The following is a 24,830-nucleotide window of genomic DNA, read 5'->3' on the forward strand; positions in this document are numbered from 1 at the left end:
CAGATCACGTCTACGACACTCGATGATTTGAGACACACACACGCACACACACACACATAAACCCAAACACACACACACGCCCAAACACACACGCACACACACACACACACATACAGTCCTTTGACGAGTCTCTCCTTGCCCCCCCCCCCCCCCCCCCCCACAGAAACCCTACGTGTGTAAGATCGCGGGCTGCACCAAGCGCTACACGGACCCCAGCTCCCTGAGGAAGCACGTGAAGACGGTGCACGGCCCCGAGGCCCACATCACCAAGAGGCACCGGGCCGAGCCCCCCCCCCGGCCCCCGGGCGGCGGGCCCCGGGAGAACGGGGACCACCACGGCTCGCCAGGGGCCGGCGAGGACTACGTTGGCGTGCGCTCCATCAAGACGGAGAGCAGCGTGGTGAGATGATCCGCCGCCACGCTGCGTCGGTTTGAGGTGTCCGTTTGGAGGTGTAGCATTTAAAGCTAGCATCGCAGAGCATCTCTTTTCTTTTTTTAACGTGATTATTATTTTTCGTTTTTTTATGATTTTGGGAAGACCTTAAAGGCGGGATATTATGCCACCAGGTGGGAGGGTTATTAGCCATGACAAACCGTTGAGAATCTGCCTTTTCCTGTGTTTTAGTGACATCACAAGTGGAAGTGCCCGCCTAGACGTATGCTTGTGATGTCACTAAAATACGGGAAAAGGCATATTATCCAACGGCTTGCAATGGCTACTCACATTTATACCTGGTGGCGTTATATCACCCCTTTATTTAGAAGTGACCTTGGTTTCTGCAGATAATCTCTACAATATGACCCACACCGTGATCAGTTTAAAATAAGCCCTACTATCCAAGTCCCAAAAATATATCTTTTAATATTTATAATGTGAGATTAGTACAGAAAACAGCATGAAACTTGAATTTCACATTCAGAATCAGACTTTACAACCATAGTTTGTTTTCCTTGGAATTCAACAGTAGATCTCAAACTGTGCAGTTTAGTAGTGATTCCATATGTTATCATCACAGCCGTCCAGGAGAAGAGAAGGAGGGCCGGGGAGGTTTTGGAGACGGAGATGTCATAGCTATTACTTATCTGACATCATACTATTATTTAGGATGAATACTTCATAACGTCAGTCCCCGGTGGTTTTCTATCTCCTAAGTCGTAAATCAATGGTTTTGGATCGCTTTCATTTCTCCAAAAAAACTGAAGCCGATTCAACTTAGTTCAATTGTCGTCTGGAAATATTTGATTTGTTGCTTATTTTTCTTCTCACCTTTCGCCAGAGTTTGGTAACTGGTGGCAACTCGAATCAATCTCTGGTGCATTTCTTCCACACTAACAAACGCATTACCCTACTAACAAGCTTTGACTCTCTCTCTCTCTCTCTCTCTCTCTCTCTCTCTCTCTCTCTCTCTCTCTCTCTCTCTCTCTCTCTCTCTCTCTCTCTCTCTCTCTCTCTCTCTCTCTCTCTCTCTCTCTCTCTCTCTCTCTCTCTCTCTCTCTCTCTCTCTCTCTCTCTCTCTCTCTCTCTCTCTCTCTCTCTCTCTCTCTCTCTCTCTCTCTCTCTCTCTCTCTCTCTCTCTCTCTCTCTCTCTCTCTCCAATCCTTCCTTGTGGACAGACCCTGCTAAGGTGAGCCAGTTGCCTGACTGCCACTGAGTAGAAAATCTAAACATCCACCGTGTCTTCATAACTCACTTGGACCCTCACATTTTTTTTTTTTTGCATCGTTTTTTCAAAATACATACATATTCCCTCTGTGAAAATCAGACCTTTCACATATTAACGTGCAGTGTAATTCATGACTGACTTGTTGTGCAAATTAGTTTTTCGTCATGGCATTGTTCAGGCCACCATTGCATGGCACCGGGCATTATCACTGTCATTGTGTCAACATCACATGTTCAGTAAGCATGGCGTTGCAGTCAACATGCATCCATCCATGCATGCATCCAACCATGCATTTAGGATTTCGACCACCATAAAAATATCTAAATGATTAAGAGCATCCAACAGGATTATTTTGCAAACATTTGAGGAATACATGTCGATGCACGGCAAGACACTCTACATACAGTATCAAGCTGAGATCAAGACTCATCTGTAGGAATGTCGGGCATCGGGGTCCAACGCACGCTGTAGTGAGGCTGAAGTGAGGACGATCTTCCACAGTCGTGAAGAGGATATAATACTCTTTACAGGACAACAGGTTGCATGGGGGTATAATGATTGAATGGAATTAAGATGAGTTCAGTGGAGTAAATGCAGTGTTTTAAGGTAAACGGCACCAACCCTTCCCCCCAAACCATTAGTCAACATCTGGGAGGACACGCCCACTTGTGATGTCACTAACTAATGTGTCAATTTACACAACATATTAAAGCAACGAGGGGGACCACTGTATATGTTATTGACTGTTACTTGTCCATGTACCACGCCGCTAGTACGTAGCAATGTCCTCATAATGTATGCTGGTTCGCCACAAAAATACATCTGGCCAAAGTCCAGATTGACACAACAGCTATCTGCTTCAGCTAAACGTACTGGAGCCACCGATCAAAAGCTAGGTGGTGCTGGGAGAGGAGCAGAGAGCAACGAGCGAGAGGGAGAAGTTGAGGAGTGAACTAACAGCCGTTGACAAGCGGCCAGCACGGCGCTCCGGCACACGCTGGGGCATCCTTTCATCCTGCCCATTTCAAATTCACAGACAGACTTGGACGGTCTGTAATCTGTGGTACTACTCAACCCCCCCCCACCCCCACCTTCCCGACCCAACTCTCTACTCCGTTTCCAACAACAACAACAAAAAGAAAAAGCCTCGTTATTCACAATTAAGGCCAGGGAAGATAAAAGACCGCAGGATCCACGGTTCCTAGGGCCATGTTTATTGCTGGTCCATTTAGTCATGGTTCAGCCTCTTCCCCCCCCCCCCCCCCCCCTCCCCTTCTTCTTCTTTTAATTTAGTATAAACAGTGTCATGGTTTCATTCTCAGCCTCTCATTACTCCTCTCCCTTCTCCATGTCGGCTGTTCTGCTTTCCATTCCGTTCCCGAGTTCCCGTCCATTCGCTTTCTCCTCTCCTCTCCACTCGCCTCCCTCCTTCACCCCAATGCTGTGTCTCGCTTGTCTCCGCTGACGTCTCTCTCTCTCCCCCCAGGTGTATCAGTCCAGCCCTGGTGGTCAGTCGTCATGCAGTAGCGAGCCATCGCCGCTTGGCGGCGCCGCCCACCATGACGGTGGAGTAGAGCCGGCGGGGGACAGGGGAGGGAGCCCGGGCCCGGACGTCCCGGACCCCCTGTACGACCTGTTCCCCATTGGCTCCCCGGGGGCCGGAGGGGCGACGGTTGGCCTTCGCCTACGTCGGCAGCCGGGCCTCGGTCACTGCCTGGGGTACCTGAAGAAGGAGAAGCTGAGGACGGTGAGGGAGTCGTGCAGATGGGGCGGCAACCCGGCACCACCCTCCCCCAGGAACAGCACCACGCTCCCCCCCATACCGGCAGGCGGTGAGTGCTCTCGTGTTCAGACGGTGGTGGAGATATGGGGCTTATGCATCATTAAGCATATCGCAATGACCAGCTCCCCAGTTTGGAAGTAAAGGAGCATAGGAGTGTTAATGGTTGTAATGGTGTTTTGGTCACTGTCGTTATGGGGAGACATTGTTGTGTTTGTAGCTGCCACAGTGTTGAGAGGTGAGACGTGGCTAAACAAAGCCCTAGCCTAGGATACAGTATATTTATGTTTATTCAGGATTTCCCCAGTACTGCAGCTCTCTCAAAATGGCTGGGTATCACCAACAAAAGAAATCCATTATGCCTTCCTATGTTCTTACTTTGTCCAACTCATGGGGTTCATCTTAGATACATTGCTTGTTCCTAATTTGGGAATATTGAAATAATTATCGACATGGAAAAGATTCTTGACGACTCTTGACGTTCTTTCTTCCCAGGGCTCCCCTTCGACTATCCCAAAATGGCCGTGGGTGTTTCCGGTTCCCTCCCTGTCCCCGGGCTGTCCGACGCGGGCCGCCACGGCAAGATCCCCCCCGGGCTGGGCCATCCGTCGGAGCGCCGGGACAGCACGTCCAGCACGCTGAGCTCCGCCTACACCCTGAGCCGCCGGTCCTCGGGCATCTCCCAGTGCTTCTCCAGCCGGCGCTCCAGCCTGACCTCCCAGCTGGACGCCAGCCGCCACAACAACAACCTCAGCTCCACCGGCTCCTACGACCCCATCTCCGCTGACATGTCCCGGCGCTCCAGTGAGGCCAGCCTCACGTGCGGGGACGGGCCGGGGGCCGAGGGAGGTAGAGGAGGCCACCCCACCTCGCTCAGCCTCACCCCGGCCCAGCACTACTGCCTGAAGGCCAGGTTCGCCGCCGCCACCGGGGGGCCGCCGCCCACGCCCCTCCCCGACATGGAGCGGATGAGCCTGAAGACCTGCACGGCGCTGTATGGGGACGCCCGGGAGTCCTCCTATCTCTGCAAGGCCGCCGCGGCCGGTCTTTCCCCCAGGCGCCACAGCAACTACGCCGCCTGTACCGTGATGCCCCACGAGGTGCCGTCTAACGGCCCCCGACGGGCCAGCGACCCGGTGAGGCGGGCCGGCCTGGCGCCCCTCCGGCCGCCCCAGATGCAGCGCTACAACAGTGTGGACGCGCTGGGCAGTCGCGGCGTTCCCAGCTTCCCGGCACTTTCCGCCGCGGACCCGAGACATCGGGCCGCGCCGGTATGTCTCCAGACGCGCGGCAGCCTCAGCCGGCACCCCATCTCAGAGAACGTCACCGTGGAAACCGGGGCGAGGGACGCCGCAGAAGAAGAGATGATGTTCCAGGATGACGTCCTGCAACGTTTTAGTATGCAGGGCGGGGGGCAATCGGCGGGGCGTCACCCAGCGGCGCAGAGCGTACGAGGGAACGCCAACCTCTTGCAGTCGTCCTTCCATCAGAGACGGACGTCGGCCGTTAATTCCACCCCGCAGGGCTCTAGTAGCACTGAAAGGGCTGTTGAGTGGGACCAAGAGTCCTTGACAACGAGCGCATCCAGAGGGAACTTGGCTCTAGTCCAGCAAAACGAGAACTTTGGACCCCTACGCAGCGATCTGAACTCCAACCAACGGATGGTTCAGAACAGTGATTACGCCGCTCTTCCGCATTGCGCTAACCGCAACGGTGGTTGTGGTGAGCACGGGACACTCCCTCTGAAAGCCAACCTAAATGAAACCGTAAGCTGTCAGTATCAGTTGAACCGTCACACCGGTGTTTATGACGGCACCAACGTGAGCGCGAGTCCCAGCACCAACCGACAGACAGGACAGAATGTGAACATGCAATACAGCGCTTTGGAAGATGGCCTCATGCAGGTCAAACTGGAGGACGACCAGGCATGGCACCGGAGCTGCAGCCTCGCCTCCCAGCACTCGATGCAAAGCGAAGGCCAAGGGCTGAGACAACCGAGACCACCGACAGAACCCAGGTCCCGAGACAGGTGCCAGTCAGGGCCCGACGCGACGGTAACTCAGACCAACCTGAACCTAGCCTACACTAACTCGGACGCAGTAGCACAAGTGTTGTCCATCGACAGTATCAACAGCAGCGGCAACGACAATGCCTTGTACTACACTGGGCAGATTCAGGTCTTTCCAGCCAACGGAAACCCTGACATATCCGCCATGGTAGATCTGTCCCAGTTTGTCTCCAGTCGGGCCGAGGACCCTCCATTGCCGGAGTTCCGACAGGCTTCTAGAGACATGGACCCTGGAGATACCGGATCAGAGGAGCCGATAGACTTTGACAGCATGCTGGACGATGGGGATCACTCCAGCCTAGTATCAGGAGCCCTCAGCCCGGGCCTCCTCCGTAGCTTCTCACAGAGCTCCTCTCGCCTCACCACCCCCAGGAACTCGGTCACGCTCCCCTCCGTGCCGGCTGGGACGGGGAACATGGCCATCGGGAACATGAGCTCTCTGTTGACTGCTCTGGCAGAGGAGAGCAAATTCCTCAACTTGATGTCTTAGCCACACTTTGCGGCAAATTGCGTCTCTGACTTTTGGGGAAAGTAAACAGCTGCAAGTGCTTAATTCCAGAGTTCTGGCACAAAACGGATGACATACACCGAATCAAATGTCGAGAACTTGAATGAACCATCTGTGGTCGTGTGCCAGAAGTGCACATGGGGTCCTCCTTCTTGTACATTCTTTTGTCAACTATTTAAAATGGCATTTTCCTATCTTTTGAAAAGCCATATTTTTTGCCTTAGGTATTGGGTCCGGAATAAACAACAGCACAATTGTTACTGTGTACATATTGATGATGTTACCAATCTGCAGTAGAGTTCTTGACTAAGTGCCTGACACAACCAAAACATACGACATACTACACAGTAAGTGTGGAACGTTAACGGTACAGTGTGTAGAATTTAGTGGTGGCTAACGGAACAAACAGATATTGAATATGATAATTATAAGTATGTTTTAATTACAGTATAATCCTGTGAAAATAAGAATTGTGGGGTTTTTTACCTTAGAATGAGCCCTTTATAACTACATAGGGAGCGGGTCCTCTTCCACAGAGCCCGCCATTTTGCCCCTCAATGATTCTACAGTAGCCCATAAAGTACAAACGACTCTACAGAGGATGCATACTTTTCCCTACGTAAACCATTACCTCTAGTTTAACATTCTAGTTAACTGTATACAATTTAGAAGGAACTTGATACTTGCTTACGCGATGCTGTCGCAGATGATCACATTTTTACCAACTGGCACTTGAGGGGTCGGGGGGTATTCAGTTGCCCACCAATTGGTGCTACTAAATCTTACACACTGCATCTTTAAAAGGTAAATAGGTACCATCAAGATACCTAGATCTTAAGAATGAGTCATCTCCTAAATGTGTATTGATTTTATTCCCCTGTATCCCAATCTCAGCCATATCATCTAAATGCGATTTCCTTATTCATATCAACGTGTCTTTATTCAAAGGTTCACAACTGATACCCTAAAAGAGGAAGGTGACAATAATAAAAGTCTTTAAGCATTGAAAATCATGGAAGAAGAAAAAATATTACCATTCTTCTTAAGATATTCCTAAATCCTTTCGTCCGACGTTATGCCAATTCGTTGCACTGACTATGTAAATATAATTTGTACATTTCTATGGAATAAATATTTGACAAAGTTTTATACACACTGGTTTGTTTAATAGATACCTGTATCCATATGAACCATGCATATGAGTCCGACCTTCCAGTATATTGACATAAATATAAATGATATAATGTTCCCTGCAATCAATTTAGCCGATCTCATGTGCTTTTTTAAGTCACTGTTTCACATCACAATGTAAAACATTTATAGGGGTCATAGGTTAGACTCTGAGCTTTTATCCGAGTGTGAGATGTAAGAAATGACACAGCCCTCCTTCAGCTGTTAGTGAGTGAAACGCTCTGTGAGAATATCTGTTTCTGGTTGACTGGGCCTGCCTCCGTATGAGACCATTTCGATTTCAGATCCGGGGTAATCCATCTCAGGCTTTGGATGTGAGAAAGAAAGGGAACTTTATCCTCATAAAATAAGTTAGCTAGCATAGCACAGCGATTAGCTTCACTCCTCATTTGATCCAGACGGATGATAATTCATCACAGCTGCTCTTGATTGCTGCGTCCGTCAGATGTCAAGGGGGGGGGGGGGGGGGGGGTTACGGCATCAATAATTCAGGAGCTAAACTTTCTTTTTGTCTTTGAAGAGCCGTGCACGTGCTGCAGGAGGACCAACAATCACACCCTTGTCTTTATATCTTTCTCGCCGGCGTGGCTCAACCAAGGATCCTCGAAGAATCTGGGAGGTGAACAAACTGTTTCCGAAGGCCGGATCTAACAGATATTGACAATCTTGGTCACATGCCCGGGGGGGGGGGGGGGGGGGGGGGGGGGGGGGGGCTGAGCACCAAAGGGCCCTCACCCAGGGGAGGGTATAAGAAATTATCCACAAAAATGTGACACAAAGTGAGTTTGTATGAGTGCCCAGAGGCCCTCATAAATCCCTAATCCTTCCTCTCCCCCCCCCCCCCCCCCCCCCCCCCCCCCAAAAAAAAGAAACGTAGAGCAAACATACTCTGATCGCGCGTTGTAACCACCCTAGCAAACATAAAAGATAAAGCAGGATTATGAAGTTATAGATTCTGTTTCAGAGTGCACAGGCGTTTCCTGTGAGACAGAGTGTGTCTGTGTGAGTGTACCGGGGTGAGGAAGGGGGAGTGACAGAGTGTGTGTGTATGTGTGTGTGTGTACTGGGGTACTGGGGGGAGGAAGGGGGAGTGACAGAGTGTGTGTGTGTGTCTGTGTGTGTGTGTGTTGTAGTTGGGGGGGGGGGGGGGAGCGGTTCAGTCGTGTATGTTCTTTCATATTAGCACCGACAGCGTCGGCCCGCCGTCGGCCCCAATAAAACGAAGCGTAGGACGTGAGGGGACGTGGCTCTGAACACTGGGAACGAGCAGACATGCGCGTACGTGCATGATCGTGTGTGCACGTGTGTCTTAAAGTAGAAACGGGTAAGGGTGAGGGGAGAGGGAGGACAGAGGAGAGGAGGAAAAGTAACGTTGGGCTGTCAGGGGTTCCGGCGGTGGATGTCCGGGACGGCTGCGCTCTGATTGCTCTTGCCACTCGATTCCTTATTCTCTCAGAGACGCGCTCGGAGCGCCGGCGGTGGAAAGGGATCGCCCCGGGCTGCGGGGAGGAGGGGGGGGGGGGGTATGCAGAAGTCGGGGCTCAGGAGAGAGGGGGTGGTGGGGGACGTGGAAGTGGTGGTGGTTACCCGCAGCTCTCTCCTCATAGAAGATAATCGCCTCAGATGGATGAAAGAGGGGGTTTTTTCTTCCCCACCACCTTCGTCGTTCGGAGAATGTCGTCGTGGATTATGAACGGGACGCGGCGGAGACTGAATAGAGAACAGGGTGCTCTCTGTGTCGTCAAAATGGCATCTTGTGTGATTCACAAATGGCTGCTTTGATATCCGTCCGTGTGCAGCAATTACGGCCATGAGAGAGCGACGAGTGGAAAAAGGGATGGGAGGACCGGTGGTGTGTCTCTGAGATGTCTGAATCCCCAGCCGTATAGGTTCCCGGTTTGATGCCCCGACCTCCTCTGCCTAGCCTATGCCCTTTCGAACCCTTCTTGGTCGTTAATACCCTCCATCTTTATGAACTAAGTCACTGTGTCTAAGAGCCTCTCCCCCAGAATGACCTCAGTAATTATAGAGTTAAAGGTGCTGTAGGTAAGATTTAAGAGTGTAATTTGTTAGAAATTGCCGAGCCATCCATCAGCTATTAGTGATTGAAATGCGCGGTGAGAATATCTGTTTCCAGTTGGCTGCGCCTGCCTCTGTGTGAGACTATTTCGATTTTAGACCGCTCCTGGCATATTTCTGACCAATCAGGGCATCTCTTCTGTGATTGGTTCAGGGACTCCATCTTGCATGTCATCACAGGTGTGTGAAATGCCGCACTACTCAATGGTGAAGAATTAAAGGGAGGTATACAGCTATTTTCGGCTCTCTTTACAGCTCTTGAATCTTACCTACAGCAGCTTTAACTAACAGAGAACAGAAGTAACTGAATAACAGCATTCCACAGAGTCTCTGTGTGTCCATCGAATGATCAGTGTTGAAATTCAAAACGCACTGGAATCATTACCCTATGTTTCCTTGGTTAGGCTGCTCTTGATTCAACAAAATGTAACGTAATTAAAGCTGCTCTTGTAGACGGATAGCTACCGGTGCACAATCGAAAGAAAAAATGTAGCTAAGAGTTTACGCTCACAGACCAAGCAGTAGCAGCCTTCTTAAACTCTCACCGAAAGTAGCGGGGAAAAACGTAGAAGACAGCACAGAAAGACATGGACAAGTCCTTTTCACGTTGGACATAAAAAAAAGGGGCGCACAAGTCCTTGAGGTGCAGCGGTTGTTGAACCAGAGGAATGTACAACTTGGACGTATCGTAGAGAGCACACGGCAGCAGACTGCTAACGCATTAGCTAGCCACTAAAGCAGGCATGTCCGCCACAGATTTAAAGGCTTTCAGGGGAGCGCCTTTAACAGTGTGTCCAAGGTTTCTCTTTTGCCCGGGGGGGGAAGCCCCCCGATTTATGGAGTCCTTTCATGAGTGACAAGCCTGTCAGCGCTTATACCCCCCCACCCCCCCCCCCAAAAAAAACATACACACGAAAAGATTGCGATACCGGCTTGGCTGTGACCACACATGCACACACATGCACACACGGGCGCGAACAAACAAACAAACAAACAAACACACAACCGCAAACACACAGACACAACAACAACAGCCATGGATCATGCGTGGATTCCACACATTAAAAACAAAAAACTCACTGGGTCCCGTCTACGTAATAAACGCCCCGTTGAGCAGCTCCTTTTCTTTTCCTTTCCCCCCCCCCCCCCCCCCTACCCGTTCTTTCCTTCCTCTTCTCTCTAGCAGCAGGGGGGGGAGGGGGCTCCTCTAGAGGCCCGTGAGCCCGCTAGCGCTAACGACACTTTAATGCAGTGTTGCTGTACGGAGCGCCGTGAGCGTGAGTGATGGGTTGTGTGGCTGTAGCCAGGCACACCTCGCCTGGGCCCATCCATCAGCCGACACACCCAGACCCAAACCTAAGCCAGGCCAGGGCCAGCCAGGTAGTATTAGTAGACGTGCTGGGACTTCCTGTTTACTTCGGGGGGGAACTTGAGTCAACATGACCGTCGCGTCACATCCAAACCAGGGGCAGAGAACTGTATCTAGGGGGAACTAGGCGGAGTTATTGGCGATTCAGCATTTCTGATTGGTTGAACAATTTGGGCTATACATGCTCAGATTGTAATCTCCAATCCCTATTGTTGGAGGTATAAGTGCTATAATATAATATATATTATATGTATACACATACTTGTATTTCTTATACACTTGTACCCACAACAGCAGGGAAAGCTCAAACAATTATTACTACTATTAATGTGAAAAAAGTCAAAGCAGCTGATGACAAGAGAGAGCTCATAGTTTTCCCTTGTTCATGGGTGAGACGTTGGATATTATTGTTCTTGTTGCTAGGCTTAAAGGCCTTTGCTTAAGTCAAGGGCCTACAGCCATCATAATGAATTTCCCACAATGACATACAGTGACTTCACTCCTGTCACTGTATTCACCCCGGAATAAAACTCCCTCCCCCCACCCGGGTTGTCCGGTAACTTCCCGGGCTGTCAGTCACAGGTCCCACGGGCTCCTGTCTCATCACTCCCCCCCACCGTCCCCATCGATGACGCCGGTGTTGACTGACCGGGGGACCCGTCCTGGTCGTCACCAGTTCCATTAAGAACCCGACCAAACCTTCCCTTTTGTCCTACCCACGCTAACAGAGACCTCATCTCGTCACGGCGCGCCGAACACCGCCGCTCCTCGTTAGCCTAGCGCCCAACGCAGCACGCCGCCACTCAAACGTTGGCTGTTTCCACGGCGATCTCCAGAAGAAGTTCTGCGCAGCGTGTCATGCTGGATGATGGATAACACCGGCCCTCCTGGCTGCGCTGGCGTTATTCATTCCCCCTCTGAATAATATCGTGTTAATCCACTCCCAGACTCAATCTCCCGAGGACGGAAGACAATATTAATTGATGAATCAATTTCAGGCCAGCCCGAATTCGAGCCACTCCTGCAGAAGGCCTGTCTGCCGGAGTGTCTCCGCACGCGTCATCCTATCTGTCTGCCAAGCCCCGTCGCGCATTCCCTTCCTTCCCCCGTCTCATGCCCTGAAATGTGTTTTTCGTTTGGCTTTCGTCTTCTGCCTGTCAGATCCACCCTGATTTAGCCGTTTGTCCGTCGCTCTCGAGAGGAAGATGTCTTCCTTCATACAGAGTGTGTGTGTGTGTGTGTCTTTTTGGTCGTTGGGTTGTCTCTCCCGGGGTTGCGTAGTCGCGTCGGAGATCACAGGGGTTCGTGTTAAAGGCAAGGCGGCCCCCCTCCCCTGGTCTCAGCGCGGGGGGAAACTGCATCAACAAGAACACAGGAGCGCAACGCCCACCGTTAACGCAGACAACTGTCGGAGTTGACTTCATCACACGCGACACACGCATCCACCATCAAAGGAGAACACGCATCCAGATCCACCCCTCACGCATCACACTCACACACACACACACACACACACACACACACACGCACACGCACACGCACGCACGTACGTCTTCGTTAGAAACATATCCTTAGCGGCTGACATCTCCGCCGGCTGACGCGGGCCTCGTCAGGATCCTGGCCGCTGTGTCGGGCTGCGCTGCTGCGTCTAATTAGCGGGCCCCAGATCAGAGAGGCGCGGGGCGGAGGGGACTTCTAAGTGTTCCTTGCCGGGGCCCTCATGCGGCTTTATGCAAATGGCCCCTCAGCCCGGCCACGTGGGGATGTGAGGGTCGGCCGGACGGCCCCCCAGGAGCCTGAGGGGGGAGGGATGGGGGGGGAGGGGGAGGAGGGGGACTCAGATCTCCCACTGATCACTGTCTGACATGCAGAACATCCCCCCCGATGGGGCTCCTGGGGGGGGGCGATGTGGGGGGGGGGAGACATGGGGGAAATTAAAAAAAAACAGTGTGCGTGAAGGGCGGATGGACGGAGGAAAGGGTGGATGGAAGGACTCATCCACCCACCTACACACCCCCACCCATCCATCATCTGTCCATCATCCATCCACCCCTCCACACGCCGTCCATCTCTCCATCACGATCTACGGAAGATAACTAGAGAACGGGAGAAGGTGGGTGGAGAGAGGCAGGAGAGACGGAGCGAGGAAACTACGTAAGAATGAGAGCTGGAGACAGAGACAGAGAGGGAGAGATGGAGACAGAGAGGTGGGAGAACAAGATGAATATCTGAGCTGATATAAGGGGCTAGGTGAGATGATTCAAATAATAAATCAAATAAAAACAGAACATTTCTCAAGCACGGCCGGGGGCCATTTTGAAAAATGGTCGGCTATCATAACACTGTAATACTTGAATAATCTTAAAAAGTTCAAATCTGTGAGGACCCAGTGTTCTTGCCACAGTGTTAGCGTCATCACGTGTGCTCAGCGCGATCGTGTAAAACAAGCGAGTTCCAGCGCTAACGCAGCCCAACACACACAAGCAAACGCACAACCACCATCGAATAGCACACCTCAAACCAGGCTCCTCGGAGTACTCCAAGTCGGGGTGTCTCAGACCGGAACGCCCTTTGGTTATCAATAAACCATGGCGTTAACCACGCGCGCCTCCGCTCAGGGCTGCTCCCATTTAAATACGGGCGCCCCACCTTGGGCTGGTGGGCCCAGGCGTGGGTATCGGAGGTGGGGGTAAACTCTGAGGGCGCCCGGTGTCAGTGCCTGCTTAATATTAACCAGGACCTCTGAATAATGCCCGTTCCTCAGAGAGGTCCGCGCCCGAGGATATCCATGGTTACCGTCTGAATGGGATGTTAGGACAGTACTATTTACGTTTCTGTATTTTATTGTGAAGGTTTAACACGGGATAGAAATGTGACCATTGGTACTGTTTTTTGAAATTAATTAGAATTAATTCTCAGGCAATTGGAAACACACAGAGCTCTTTTTTTGTAACACATATCTCAAATTAAATGATTGTATCTCAGTCCTGCTTTGTGAATAAAACAACCCGTCCAAGTCAGGAAAATATTCATGACCAGGATTATATACATAATGGGTCGGCCAATCGTAGGGGAGGGGCCTACGGTGTCATGAACTAATACCGCATGCATATTCATAATATGTTCCCATATGCAAAAATAACATCTGCTTCCACCAACGTCGCGCCATCTGTCTGCGGCGACCGGCCGATATTAACGCGTCGTCGTGGACAACAGCGGATGCTACCGGGACAATCGCGGCCGCCATTACCTGCAATACATCATGTGAAGCTCATGCGAGTCTCCGGGCGTCATTTACATGTAATCACAGGACGCCTTTCCCAGAGAACACCTCGGCCCCCCCGACGCATTAGCATACAATAGTGCCAGGCCGCTGGGGTGCTCTTCAGAACCACTCAGAGTGAGGCGGTGCCTTGCTCATGGGCCGGAGGGGTTTGTGGATGATAAAACAAGGACGATTAAGAACAGATCGTCCAAACAGGGTTTTTGCTTGCTAACCGTTGCTCCCGTACCGAGAGATAGAGAGTCAATGTATCGAGTCGAAGGTCAAATCTATATTTGTACTTGGATCCATACTTTATGCATAGGCCTATGGTTCTTCATCGTTCATGGAAGCGTTTCCCCAGGCTCAACCTTTTCACAGCATCGCCGAAACAATGGAGACATTTCAATGCTTTGAATAAATCCAGTCACGGAGTTCTGAATTCCAGCCCGTTACAGTCACTACCACCTCCTCCACCTCCTCCTCCTCCACCATGTCCTCCCCCCCCCCCCCCCCCACCCCACCCCCCTCTCAGCACTATCTCCTCCACCTCCTCCTCCTCCTCCTCCACCTCCACCATCTCCCTCCCCCCCCACCCCCCTCTCAGCACCATCTCCTCCATCTCCTCCTCCAGATATACCTCCGATATGGCTGGGAAGAGGGGGGGGGGGAGCAGGAAGGGTGTTGCAGTGGTGGAGGTGGTGGTGTTTAAATTCTCGAGCGGCAGGGGTCTCATCGTGTCAGGGAGTGGGGGATCTGGGTGGGGGCTCTGGGAGGTCAGGTACCAAGGGGGGGGTTCCTCTCTGGCTTCTCTGGAGCCTTGTGGAGGTCCTCATTAAAACCGCCGCTTCTGACCTCCAGTCAGAGCTCTCTTCCATCCACATGCCGCTGCTCTAGCTGGCTAGGTAGGTGTCCTGTCTCTCCGTCTGTCCGTCATTCTGTCTCTCACTCTCACTCCCTCTCACTCTCTCTCTCCCTCTCACTTTTTCTATCACTCTCTCCCTCGCTCACTCCCTCTCCCTTTCAAACTCTCTCTCTCTCCCTCTATCTGACTCTCTATTTCACTCATCTCTGTCACTCTATTTCTCTTTCTCTCCCTCTCACTCCCTCTCGCCCTCTCTCTGTCACTCTCTCTCTCCCTCTCGCCCTCTCTCTGTCACTCTCTCTCTCCCTCTCACTCTCTATCTTCCATAATTATATTTGCATAGCCAATGGTGATTCAAAATACAGTAACAAACATATATTTATCTGTTTAAAATCTGATCCATACTCTACTTGCAGTGACATCTCACTGCTGTGAGTTGGTCGACGTACAACTCTGACCACAAGTGTAACGCAACAACAGGAGAGGCAGAAGAGCTTCTGAGTTAGCATCAGCGCTAACCTGGCGTTCATTCGTCAACGTATGAGTAAACATGTGCTTTCCAGGGGCGGCTCTAACACTTCGCCAACAGCCCCCCCCCCCCGCCATCTTTGATCCTGGAAAGCATTGTGATAGGTCAACTGCTACAGCAGTGTTTTGGGTTTTCGTGTTTGGTTTTTAGGAATATAAATAAAAGAGTGTGCTTCTTTTGGGCTCTCGCTTGTCTTTCTTTGTTGTGATGTGGTTCTTAAAACACCGTCCCATGGCTTGCCTCGGTCAGACGGTTCCTGGACATGCTGCAGGGGATGTGGACGCGGGCCGACATTTCAAGAACAAAACGTACAAAAAAACCTGAACCGATCAAAGCAACCTAGCGTCAAACAAATCCCTCCGTTCTGGGAATCAATTATGCAGGGTTTTCATTTTCACCACGTGCAAAGACGGCAGTCCGAACCCATCCACGATACGGCCATTATTTCATAGCCTGTAAGTACAGAAGTACGAACAGAAGGTGAGCTTAGTCTTGAACGATGAATATCAGATTTTCTTTTACGTTGGGAGACGACAGAGGGGCAATCAGAACGAGTCCTCTAAATAAAGCGTGTGTGCTCCAGGTTAAAGAACACCCTCCTCTCACTGTGGGGCGGGGCTCGAGGGCCGTAGCAAACACAGACACCATGTCATGTAACATTAAGCAGCTGATGCAACGGTGACTTCAGAGCAGCCCGGTGCGCCAAAGCAACCTCCACACCGACATCAGAGGAACTTTGAAGAAGTACGGGACTCTTCCCTGTGTTTGCTTCTTAGAATTCTCAGTTTTTTAAAAACGCGAAAAAAATGCGCGTTTTTTTAACCAAAATCATGTTTGTTAAAGAGACATTTCAACAGGCGCTAAGTACGTTATTTTGGGAGAGTGTGTGTACTGGAAGACTGGTTAATTGTAAGATTGTAGATAATGATACATGACAATGGTGCCCCATGTAGCCATGCAGGAGATCTCTGTCTGAGGGTGTGTGGGGGGGTGGCTGGTTTACCCTGTGCACACTGATTACTCAATGTACGACAGGTGTGTAGCCTCACCCAGCCCCAGAGTCCAATCAGAGTGACTCGGGCCAGGGGAGGCTACTTAATGCAGCCATCATCCACACACGCTCCACAGTTGTTCATCAATTTCAATTGAGTGAATCTATTGAGCTGGCAGGGTGGCGGTGGTGAGGTGGTGAGAGTGTGTGTGTGGGAAGGGGGAGGTCTTTCCTTTGACCCTGGCACCTCCAGACACATAGCTGGAAGGACTTAACAGGAGAGGGCCGTGGCGGTGGTAGCATGCGCCTGGCAGCCATATTGCTAATTCTCTCTCTCTCACCCACTCACCCACTCTCTCACACACACACACACACACACACACACACACGCTAGCCTTGACAGTGAGCCTTGGTAAAAAAATAAAAACATTTTGATATTTGATTCAGCCTCCACAAATATAAATTCCACTTAGACAACCATAGTCCTAGACTCAGAGCACACATAAAACTTTACCTACCTCGGTGTAAACATCCACCCGACATGAAACTTTAACAAAGCCGTGAATGACCTCAGAGACAAGGCAAAGAGGGCCTTTCATGGCATAAAACGAAACATCAAACTAGACATTCCAATTAAATTCTGGCTCCAAATTTCGGCCGCGGTAATAGAACCCAACGCGCTCTACGGCTGTGAGGTCTGGGGTCCAATCGCTAAGCAAGATGCTTTAAAATGGGCACACTCTGCATGTAGAATTCTGCAAATCTATTCCCAGAGTCAAAAGATAAACACCAAATAATGCATGCAAGGCAGAAAGAGGACGAAATCCACATATTATTAAAAATACAGACGAGCGCGCTGAAACTGTATAACCGGCTGAAGGGTGGTGACAGCACCATGCTCCACAACAAGGCCCTCACCCACAGAGTTACATCCAGAAACAGATCCCCTTAGCCAGCTGGTCTGGGCCTCTGTCCACAACACAACAACCAACCCAGCCGGCAAAACCTAATTACAAGAAAGCTATTTGGCACATGGAAGGAATCAACCAGAAATCAGAGCAAATTGGCACGCTACTCGTCCCTAAACGGAAAGAGCACAGTATCAGAGTACCTGACCACCGTGACTGACCCAAAACTCTAATGATCCTGGGCATAGTATAGACTCAGTAAACACAGCCCAGCCAACGAGAAGGGATGCCACATACAGACCAAGACAAGAATGTATATTAGCTATTTGACTTATTCCTATTTTTTCTTTTTGGTTGTTTTTCCACCTGCTTCGGGAATGTAAAAAAAAAATCCCCACACAAATAAAGCATTTTTGAATTGAATACAATTTAAAGATAGATAGATAGAGATAGAGAAGGAGAAAGAGAGCGACAGCGAGAGAGACAGAGAGACAGAGAGAGAGAGATAGGGGGGCAGATAGAGAGAGACATGCTGTTGATTATGTTCTAACAAGTCATCATCTAATATCTCATTGGCTATTAAAAACACAGAGGGCCCCTGCCCCCCCTACATTAGAGTCCAGTATGTATGCGTTGCCGGCCGTGGCCTGTCACAGGGCTAATCACACAACGATGATGGATGATGTTTATGTTTCTGATGATGGAACGCAACCCCCTGCCTGATGATAATTGTAATAAAAAGGACAGATCAAGCTGCCCGGGGTTTTATTAAATTATCCCGCTATAATTTGCATTAGTGTCCACCGGGCTGGACCTTTGTGTGTGTGTGTGTGTGTGTGTGTGTGTGTGTGTGTGTGTGTGTGTTGGTGTGTGTGTGTGTGTGTGTGTGTGTGTGTGTGTGTGTGTGTGTGTGTGTGTGTGTGTGTGTGTGTGTGTGTGTGTGTGTGTGTGTGTGTGGTTACAAGGATGGTGACAAAGACCCGGTTCTGGCTATTGAAGACTTCATCCACTTTAAAATGCTCCCCAATGCCCTTGCTTTGACGCCCTTGCCTTGAATACCTCTCTTACACACCACCCTCAGCCCATGGCAGTTACACACACACACACACACACACACACACACACACACACACACACACACACACACACACACACACACACACACACACACACACACACACACACACACACAAACACTTTGTCTTGGTTGATTCATCCTTTATTGTAATTTTTAATTTTCCATCAAATATTTGATTAATCACGAATGACGCGATGAGACGTTCAACATTGCTCTGCAAATATCCAAAGAAGGTGTCGCGTGATGGCCCTTTTAACTCACATTACCGCTGTTGCAGCATGCATCTCAGGACTCTGCTTGTTTCGCACTAAAACCATCCCTTGGCGATGGGTTTCTCTCTCCCTCTCCCTCTCCCTCTCCCTCTCTCTCTCTCTCTCTCTCTCTCAAGAACCCACATTTGAAGCACCGCGTTCGATGACTCTCAGTCCAGGGTGAGTAATGTGTCTGCGGTCATGTATGCCCTCGAAAGGTCTGGTCACTCAACCCGACCGCATTTGTTTGGAGAAGTGAGGGCTTATAAACATTTTAAGTGTTGGAATGAGTTACTGAGAGATGGGGGGGCTTTAGGAGGAGGACCAGCAGGACTGAAGAGAGGCCGCGGGGGGGGAGAGAGCGAGAGCGAGAGTGTGAGAGAGAGAGAGAGAGAGAGAGAAGGAGAGACAGACAGAGACATGAAGAAAAAGAGAGAGACAGAGACGAAGAGACATGAAGAAAAAGAGAGAGACAGAGACGAAGACAGGCGGAGAGGGACGTGAAGTGAAAGAATATGACATCATCATCATGTGTCCTTGATTTTGTTTTCACTCTCAAAAGTGAAGAGTGAAAACACACAAACACACACCCACATCTGATTCATCCGATGAGATATTGTATGATATCAACTTAAATCCAATGGAGACTACATTCTGAGTCCGCCTTTGAACGTTCAAGAAGGAATGCCTCCACGTTTCGCACCGACCGCCAAAGATTACCCTATGAGTCATGATGTTTGATAACACACGTCAACAAGCTTCTTAAGCACGGCGGACTCCAAACACATTTTGCTCCTTTGTAATAGAACACGCGTCGCCGATTCCTGCTATTACCAAACAATGATCAAAACAAACGAAAACCCTCTTCATAGAAATTACGCCCACAGTTATCACAAGCGGCAATTCCGACCAGATGTTCGTTTGCTCCTGCCGAGGCTCCAGTGTAGCACTGCCCTCCCACCGACAGTCATTCCTCCAGTCAGCCGCAGAAATCTCAGAAATCTGCCGAGATGCAGACGTTAAGATTTGCAAGGTGTGTGCAAGGGGAGGGTCAGGATGGCCCTTGCCCCCCAAAAAGCATTTTGATTGGCAGCCAAAAGTGTCACCGCAAATAAATCTGGCAGTTGAAATATTAATTGATAAGGCTGTATGTACTCATCATTTGTATTGGGATTACTTGGCACATTCATTTGTGGTCAGTTGCTACACCATCTTTTGACATGTGTAGTTAGTCACATTAATATTCTGTTGAAATTCTAATTTAACATCAGTATTTTTTGTAAGAAACACCAAAACTATGGCGGCATAAAACACCCCCTTTCTATACAGCTATCTTCACACAGAAAGAAATGACTCCAAGCTCTGCTTAAACTCTTTAGAAACGAAAATGAAAAATAGTCATCTGTCGTGTACAGTGTAAATAAACTCGATGGATGTAATGATGTATTTTTTGGAAATGTTACAATGTCATTAGAATTGTAACGTCTAAGTGTAACCCCTGACCACTTCATCGATGGCTTCTCGGTGGCACGGTGTGGAGAGAGAACGTTGCCTCTCGTCCTCAGAGACCAGGGGATCCTGCAGAATGGGCTCCATACAGACTCAACAGTTATTGAAGTCACTTTGTAACCATAACAATGTCATGCGTTGAACTGTCAGTTACAGCCTCCGACAAGAGCGCCTTCTGCATCTCGCCAGCGCAGCGGAGCGAGCTCTCGGTTATCAGTCGTGGCGTAATGAGTTCAATTCCCGCGGAGGGCTTTTCTCCGTGGAAATTTCCTTTTAAAAACATAACGATGTCATGTGAATTGTAATGTCAATTATAACCGCAGACGAGAAGATAGCCGGTGTCTCTGTGGCTGGAGAGCAAGGAGAGCTGGGTTCGAGTCCCTGCCAAGAGCAGCTGCCATGCTGATGAAGCTATGTAAACGGTAAACCCAGATTTGCATGCTTTAAATAAGTACATAAAGTAAACACAGATAAAGATGGCGGCCCACTCATCGAATTGGCTCTGATCATTGACACAGTGGAGCATGACATCCCGCGATATAGGCTGACATCTTGGTTCCTAGGCTAATCAATATGAAAAATATTAACATCATTATCATCAACTTGTTGTTGATATTATCAGTTGTAGCAGGTCTACTTTTATCATGTACAAAGCGCTTTGGGTGTCGTTGGAAGCAAACTAGGAAATGCAATGATTTATAATTGTAAATTGTGTTGGTGTGTGTAGAGCAGCAGTGTGTTGGTGTGTGTAGAGCAGTGGTGTGTTGTGTGTTGGTGTGTAGAGCAGTGGTGTGTTGTGTGTTGGTGTGTAGAGCAGTGGTGTGCTGTGTGTTGGTGTGTAGAGCAGCAGCAGTTTGTTGGTTTGTCTAGAGCAGTGTTGTGTGTGTAGAGCAGCAGCAGTGTGTTGGTGTGTGTAGAGCAGCAGTGTGTTGGTGTGTGTAGAGCAGCAGCAGTGTGTTGGTGTGTGTAGAGCAGCAGTGTGTTGGTGTGTGTAGAGCAGCAGCAGTGTGTTGGTGTGTGTAGAGCAGCAGTGTGTTGGTGTGTGTAGAGCAGTGGTGTGTTGGTGTGTAGAGCAGCAGCAGTGTGTGTGTGTGTGCGTAGAGCAGCAGTAGTGTGTGTGTGTGTGTGTGTGTAGAGCAGCAGTAGTGTGTGTGGAGGGCCCTCCCAGCTGTGGCCCCCGGTCCAGCCTGTTAAATAGTGATGATGAATAATGAGGGGGAGGATGGAGGGGTTCACCTGCCCTCCCGGGCCGACATTTCATGTCAACCTGACAGCCCTCACTCCAGCTTCAGGGACGGACGTGTGTGTGTGTGTGTGTGTGTGTGTGTGTGTGTGTGTGTGTGTGTGTGTGTGTGTGTGTGTGTGTGTGTGTGTGTGTGTGTGTGTGTGTGTGTGTGTGTCAGAATTCGGGGGAGGAGCGTGTGTGTGTGTGTGGGTGTGCATGTGGTTGAGGAGTGTATGTGTGTGCGGTTGAGGAGTGTGTGTGTGTGTGTGTGTGTGGGCATTAGTGTGTGTGGGCATTAGTGTGGGTATGCGGGTAAGAAGTGTGTGTGTGTGTGTGTGTGTGTGTGTGTGTGTGTGTGTGTGTGTGTGTGTGTGTGCGCGCGTGTGTGTGTGCGTGTGTAGGTGGATGAAGTTGTCTCCATATTAAACAGGCAGATTAGAGACGCTAAACGGAAGACAGCCCGGGGAGCTAACACGCACACGATCGTGCACACGCACACACACGCACACACGTGCTTCTGCATCTCATCTCGTCAGGTGTAGAGAGGTGGTGCTGGGGGGGTGTGGTTGAAGGGAGGAGGAAGAGGAGTGAGGTGGGTGGGGGGGGGGGGTCCAGGCATCTCTATTGAGCCGGCGTTCCTCCACCTCCACCCCAGCTCCACCCCGGCCCGCCTCTACCGCCCCACACTGACCCTCGCCCGCCGCCATGCCTGCTCCACGACCAACCCCCCCCCCCCGCCCCCGCCCCCTCCGCCCCCGCCCTCCTTCCTCTTCCCATCATGCACAGGGGCCGCGCGCCCGGCGCTCCCACGAGTCCCCGGCCCGCTACCCTGCCATCTGCCGTGATTTATAGAAAAACGCCGGATGATTTATGGGCCAGTCATCTCACAATGAAGTCCTTCTCTTTCATTTGGGCGACCCCCCTGACCCCGGCCGCCACTCCCAGCCCTGTTGGGGGGGGGGGGGGGGGGGGGGCTCGGTAATCATACACCATGAGGGCTTTTAAACAGCACGAGCCGGGCAGGGCCCCGCCAAAAGCGAGGGCCCTTTAATGAAATTAATTTTCAGCAGGGGCGCGCGTGCATACTAATGAGGCGGGCGGGGCCCCGGCGCGGCGTGTGTCGGGGGGGCCACCGCGGCGCGAGCCGGGGCCGTAACGAGGCCGTTTGAAGGTACAACATCTGACGGAGCGATCGCCCGCAACACCTCTTTGGTAGAGGGCGGCGTGCACGCACACGCACACGCAGACACACAGAGATATACACACACACACACACACATACCAATCACACACACACACACACACACACACACACACACCAATTACACACACACATACCAATCACACGAACACACAAAAGCACAAGAACAGTGCGGAGCGCACACACAAACACGCACACGCAAACACACAAAAGCACACGAGTGGTGCAGTGCACACACACTCACACACTAATAACACACACGCACACACACACACACACACGAGCGGTCCGGTGCACCCACAAACTCACACACACACACACACACACGAGCGGTGCGCACTCACACTCACACACACACGAGCACCAAAAACACTCACACACACACACACACACACACACACACACACACACACACACCGCCGCCGCCGCACACAGAATAATAATAAAAAAAACAAGGGGGCTTTGATGGAGGAATGAAGCGGCCCATTAGGCGCCAGTGATCCAAAAGATGTGTTTAAAGATTTATTCTGGCGAGTTTGCGTTGTAAAACGAAACACCATGCGCTCACACACGCTGCTACACAGGGACACAGCGGCCCCGCTGTTCCCTGGCACACACACGGAGACACCGCTGGCCCCGGGGCCTTCAGTCCGGGACCTTGATGTTCACACTTGAGTCGTTCTGATTTTAGTGTTTTTTTTGGGGGGCTTTTCTACTCTATTAGTGATAACGAAGCCCAGGTATCTGTGATGCGAATGTGTTGGTTACCATTTTTCAGCACCTTTCCATGTGATGGGTTTCATTTCCTAAAAGGAGGGTGATCAGGGATCCTAGCGCCAACACATTTGAATGGTTATAGGAAAACACATGTAGTATTTGTCCACGGAGTACGGGTAAGTTAAATGGACTTGGATGTATTGTACACCCCTTCTGCTCTTCTGTCGTGTGTTTGGATTGCTGCAATAATCTGTGTATAAATCTGTGTGTGTGTGTGTGTGTGGGGGGGGGGGGGGGGGGGGGGGGGGGTGTCACTCAGGTAACACTACCGTTAATAAGTAGGCTGGATTATGTTCAGACGAACAAACCAGAAGCTTAGTATTAGTAATGAAATAACTATGTGGATCTCTATACACACACACACAACCCCCCCCCACCCAGCCCCCCCAACCACACACCAAAGAAAAGATAACATTGATAAAACACATTAAAATGAGTCGATAATGAAACGATAAATACGGCAAGGCACAAGGTAAGACAAAGAAATTGAACGCTTAGCAATGCAATAACGTAGACGATAAATTCTTATCAATTACGCCAAAAAAGCAGTCTAGAACAAATTATACAGTAGGGCCTATGTACTTATTTATTAAATACATCATTTCACGCAGTATTAAAATGTTTATATAATATCGACATAAAGGAAAGTTGATCGAGTAAAAAACGCAGTCGTCAATTGAGACCTCAGGCATCCTTAGGGTTTTCTAACACTAATGTTCGTAGCGCCATCTGCCGTCCATCAGATACTTAAAACCTGATTATCCACCGCCGTTTCTAATGGATAATTAAATGTATGTGTTTTAGAATAAGAATATAGCTTCAGCGACAGTATTAAATAAGTTGCCTTCATGCCTGGGTGGTTACAGCTATGTATACAAAGCAATTAAGCAATTTATTAAGTTAAGTCAGCAAGTTATAGGCCTAAGTTATTAACTTGCTTAATCATATGCCTCATATTGCATTAACAATCTGCGTTACAGCTCAACACAGAATGGACTTCTGAAGTAGACTTTTAATGACAACTCTTTTTTTTTTACCTTCAAATTGGATTCAACCTTCAAAGACGACACGTCCATCCTCCTCCGTCCCCCTGCAACCATGCCAATCGTACCGTGTTGAGAAGGCGATGAGGACCGTGTGAAGGTAGACACGTTGGTCAGATGGAGATGGAGAAGCGGGAGCTGGAGGCGTCCAGAAGGCCCTCGGTGTCCCTCAAACAAGACCACTGCTGGGGGAGGATCAGCATCTACCCACCGCACACGGCCACTCAAGTAACCTGGAATTTAATTAATAATTTCGGTTTTACGGAGTATAATCAGTTCTGGTTTAAGTGTTGCTCATACTTTGATCAAGTAGCCTATGTAGGTATTAGGGTCGATAGGGTTTACATGTGGTCCATAGTAGTGTTAAATGTTCTTTTCCCTCACTCTCCACCTCAAGCTGGTGTGTGGTGAGCGTTCTGGCGCCGATTGGCTGCCGTGCATCACCCAAATGGGTGCTACATACTGGTGGTGGTTAGTGAGGTTCTCCCCCCCCCCCTTCACTGTAGGCGTCTTTGAGTGTCTAGAAAAGCGC

At 50.1% G+C, this 24,830-nt stretch overlaps 1 protein-coding gene across 1 annotated transcript in view; it reads left to right on the forward strand.

Moving 5' to 3' along the window:
• LOC115542398 (zinc finger protein GLI2) overlaps positions 1-7,175 on the forward strand; it is a 64,759-nt gene extending 57,584 nt beyond the window's left edge. Inside the window, exons 12-14 of the mRNA XM_030354663.1 lie at positions 164-400; positions 3,151-3,496; positions 3,940-7,175. Of these exons, the coding sequence (XP_030210523.1) occupies positions 164-400; positions 3,151-3,496; positions 3,940-6,002 (2,646 nt within the window). The 3' untranslated portion in view covers positions 6,003-7,175. The remainder of the gene's footprint in view (positions 1-163; positions 401-3,150; positions 3,497-3,939) is intronic.
• Positions 7,176-24,830: the final 17,655 nt, after the last annotated feature.

This window comes from Gadus morhua, chromosome 4 (genome assembly GCF_902167405.1).
Source record: "Gadus morhua chromosome 4, gadMor3.0, whole genome shotgun sequence".
NCBI lineage: Eukaryota > Metazoa > Chordata > Actinopteri > Gadiformes > Gadidae > Gadus > Gadus morhua.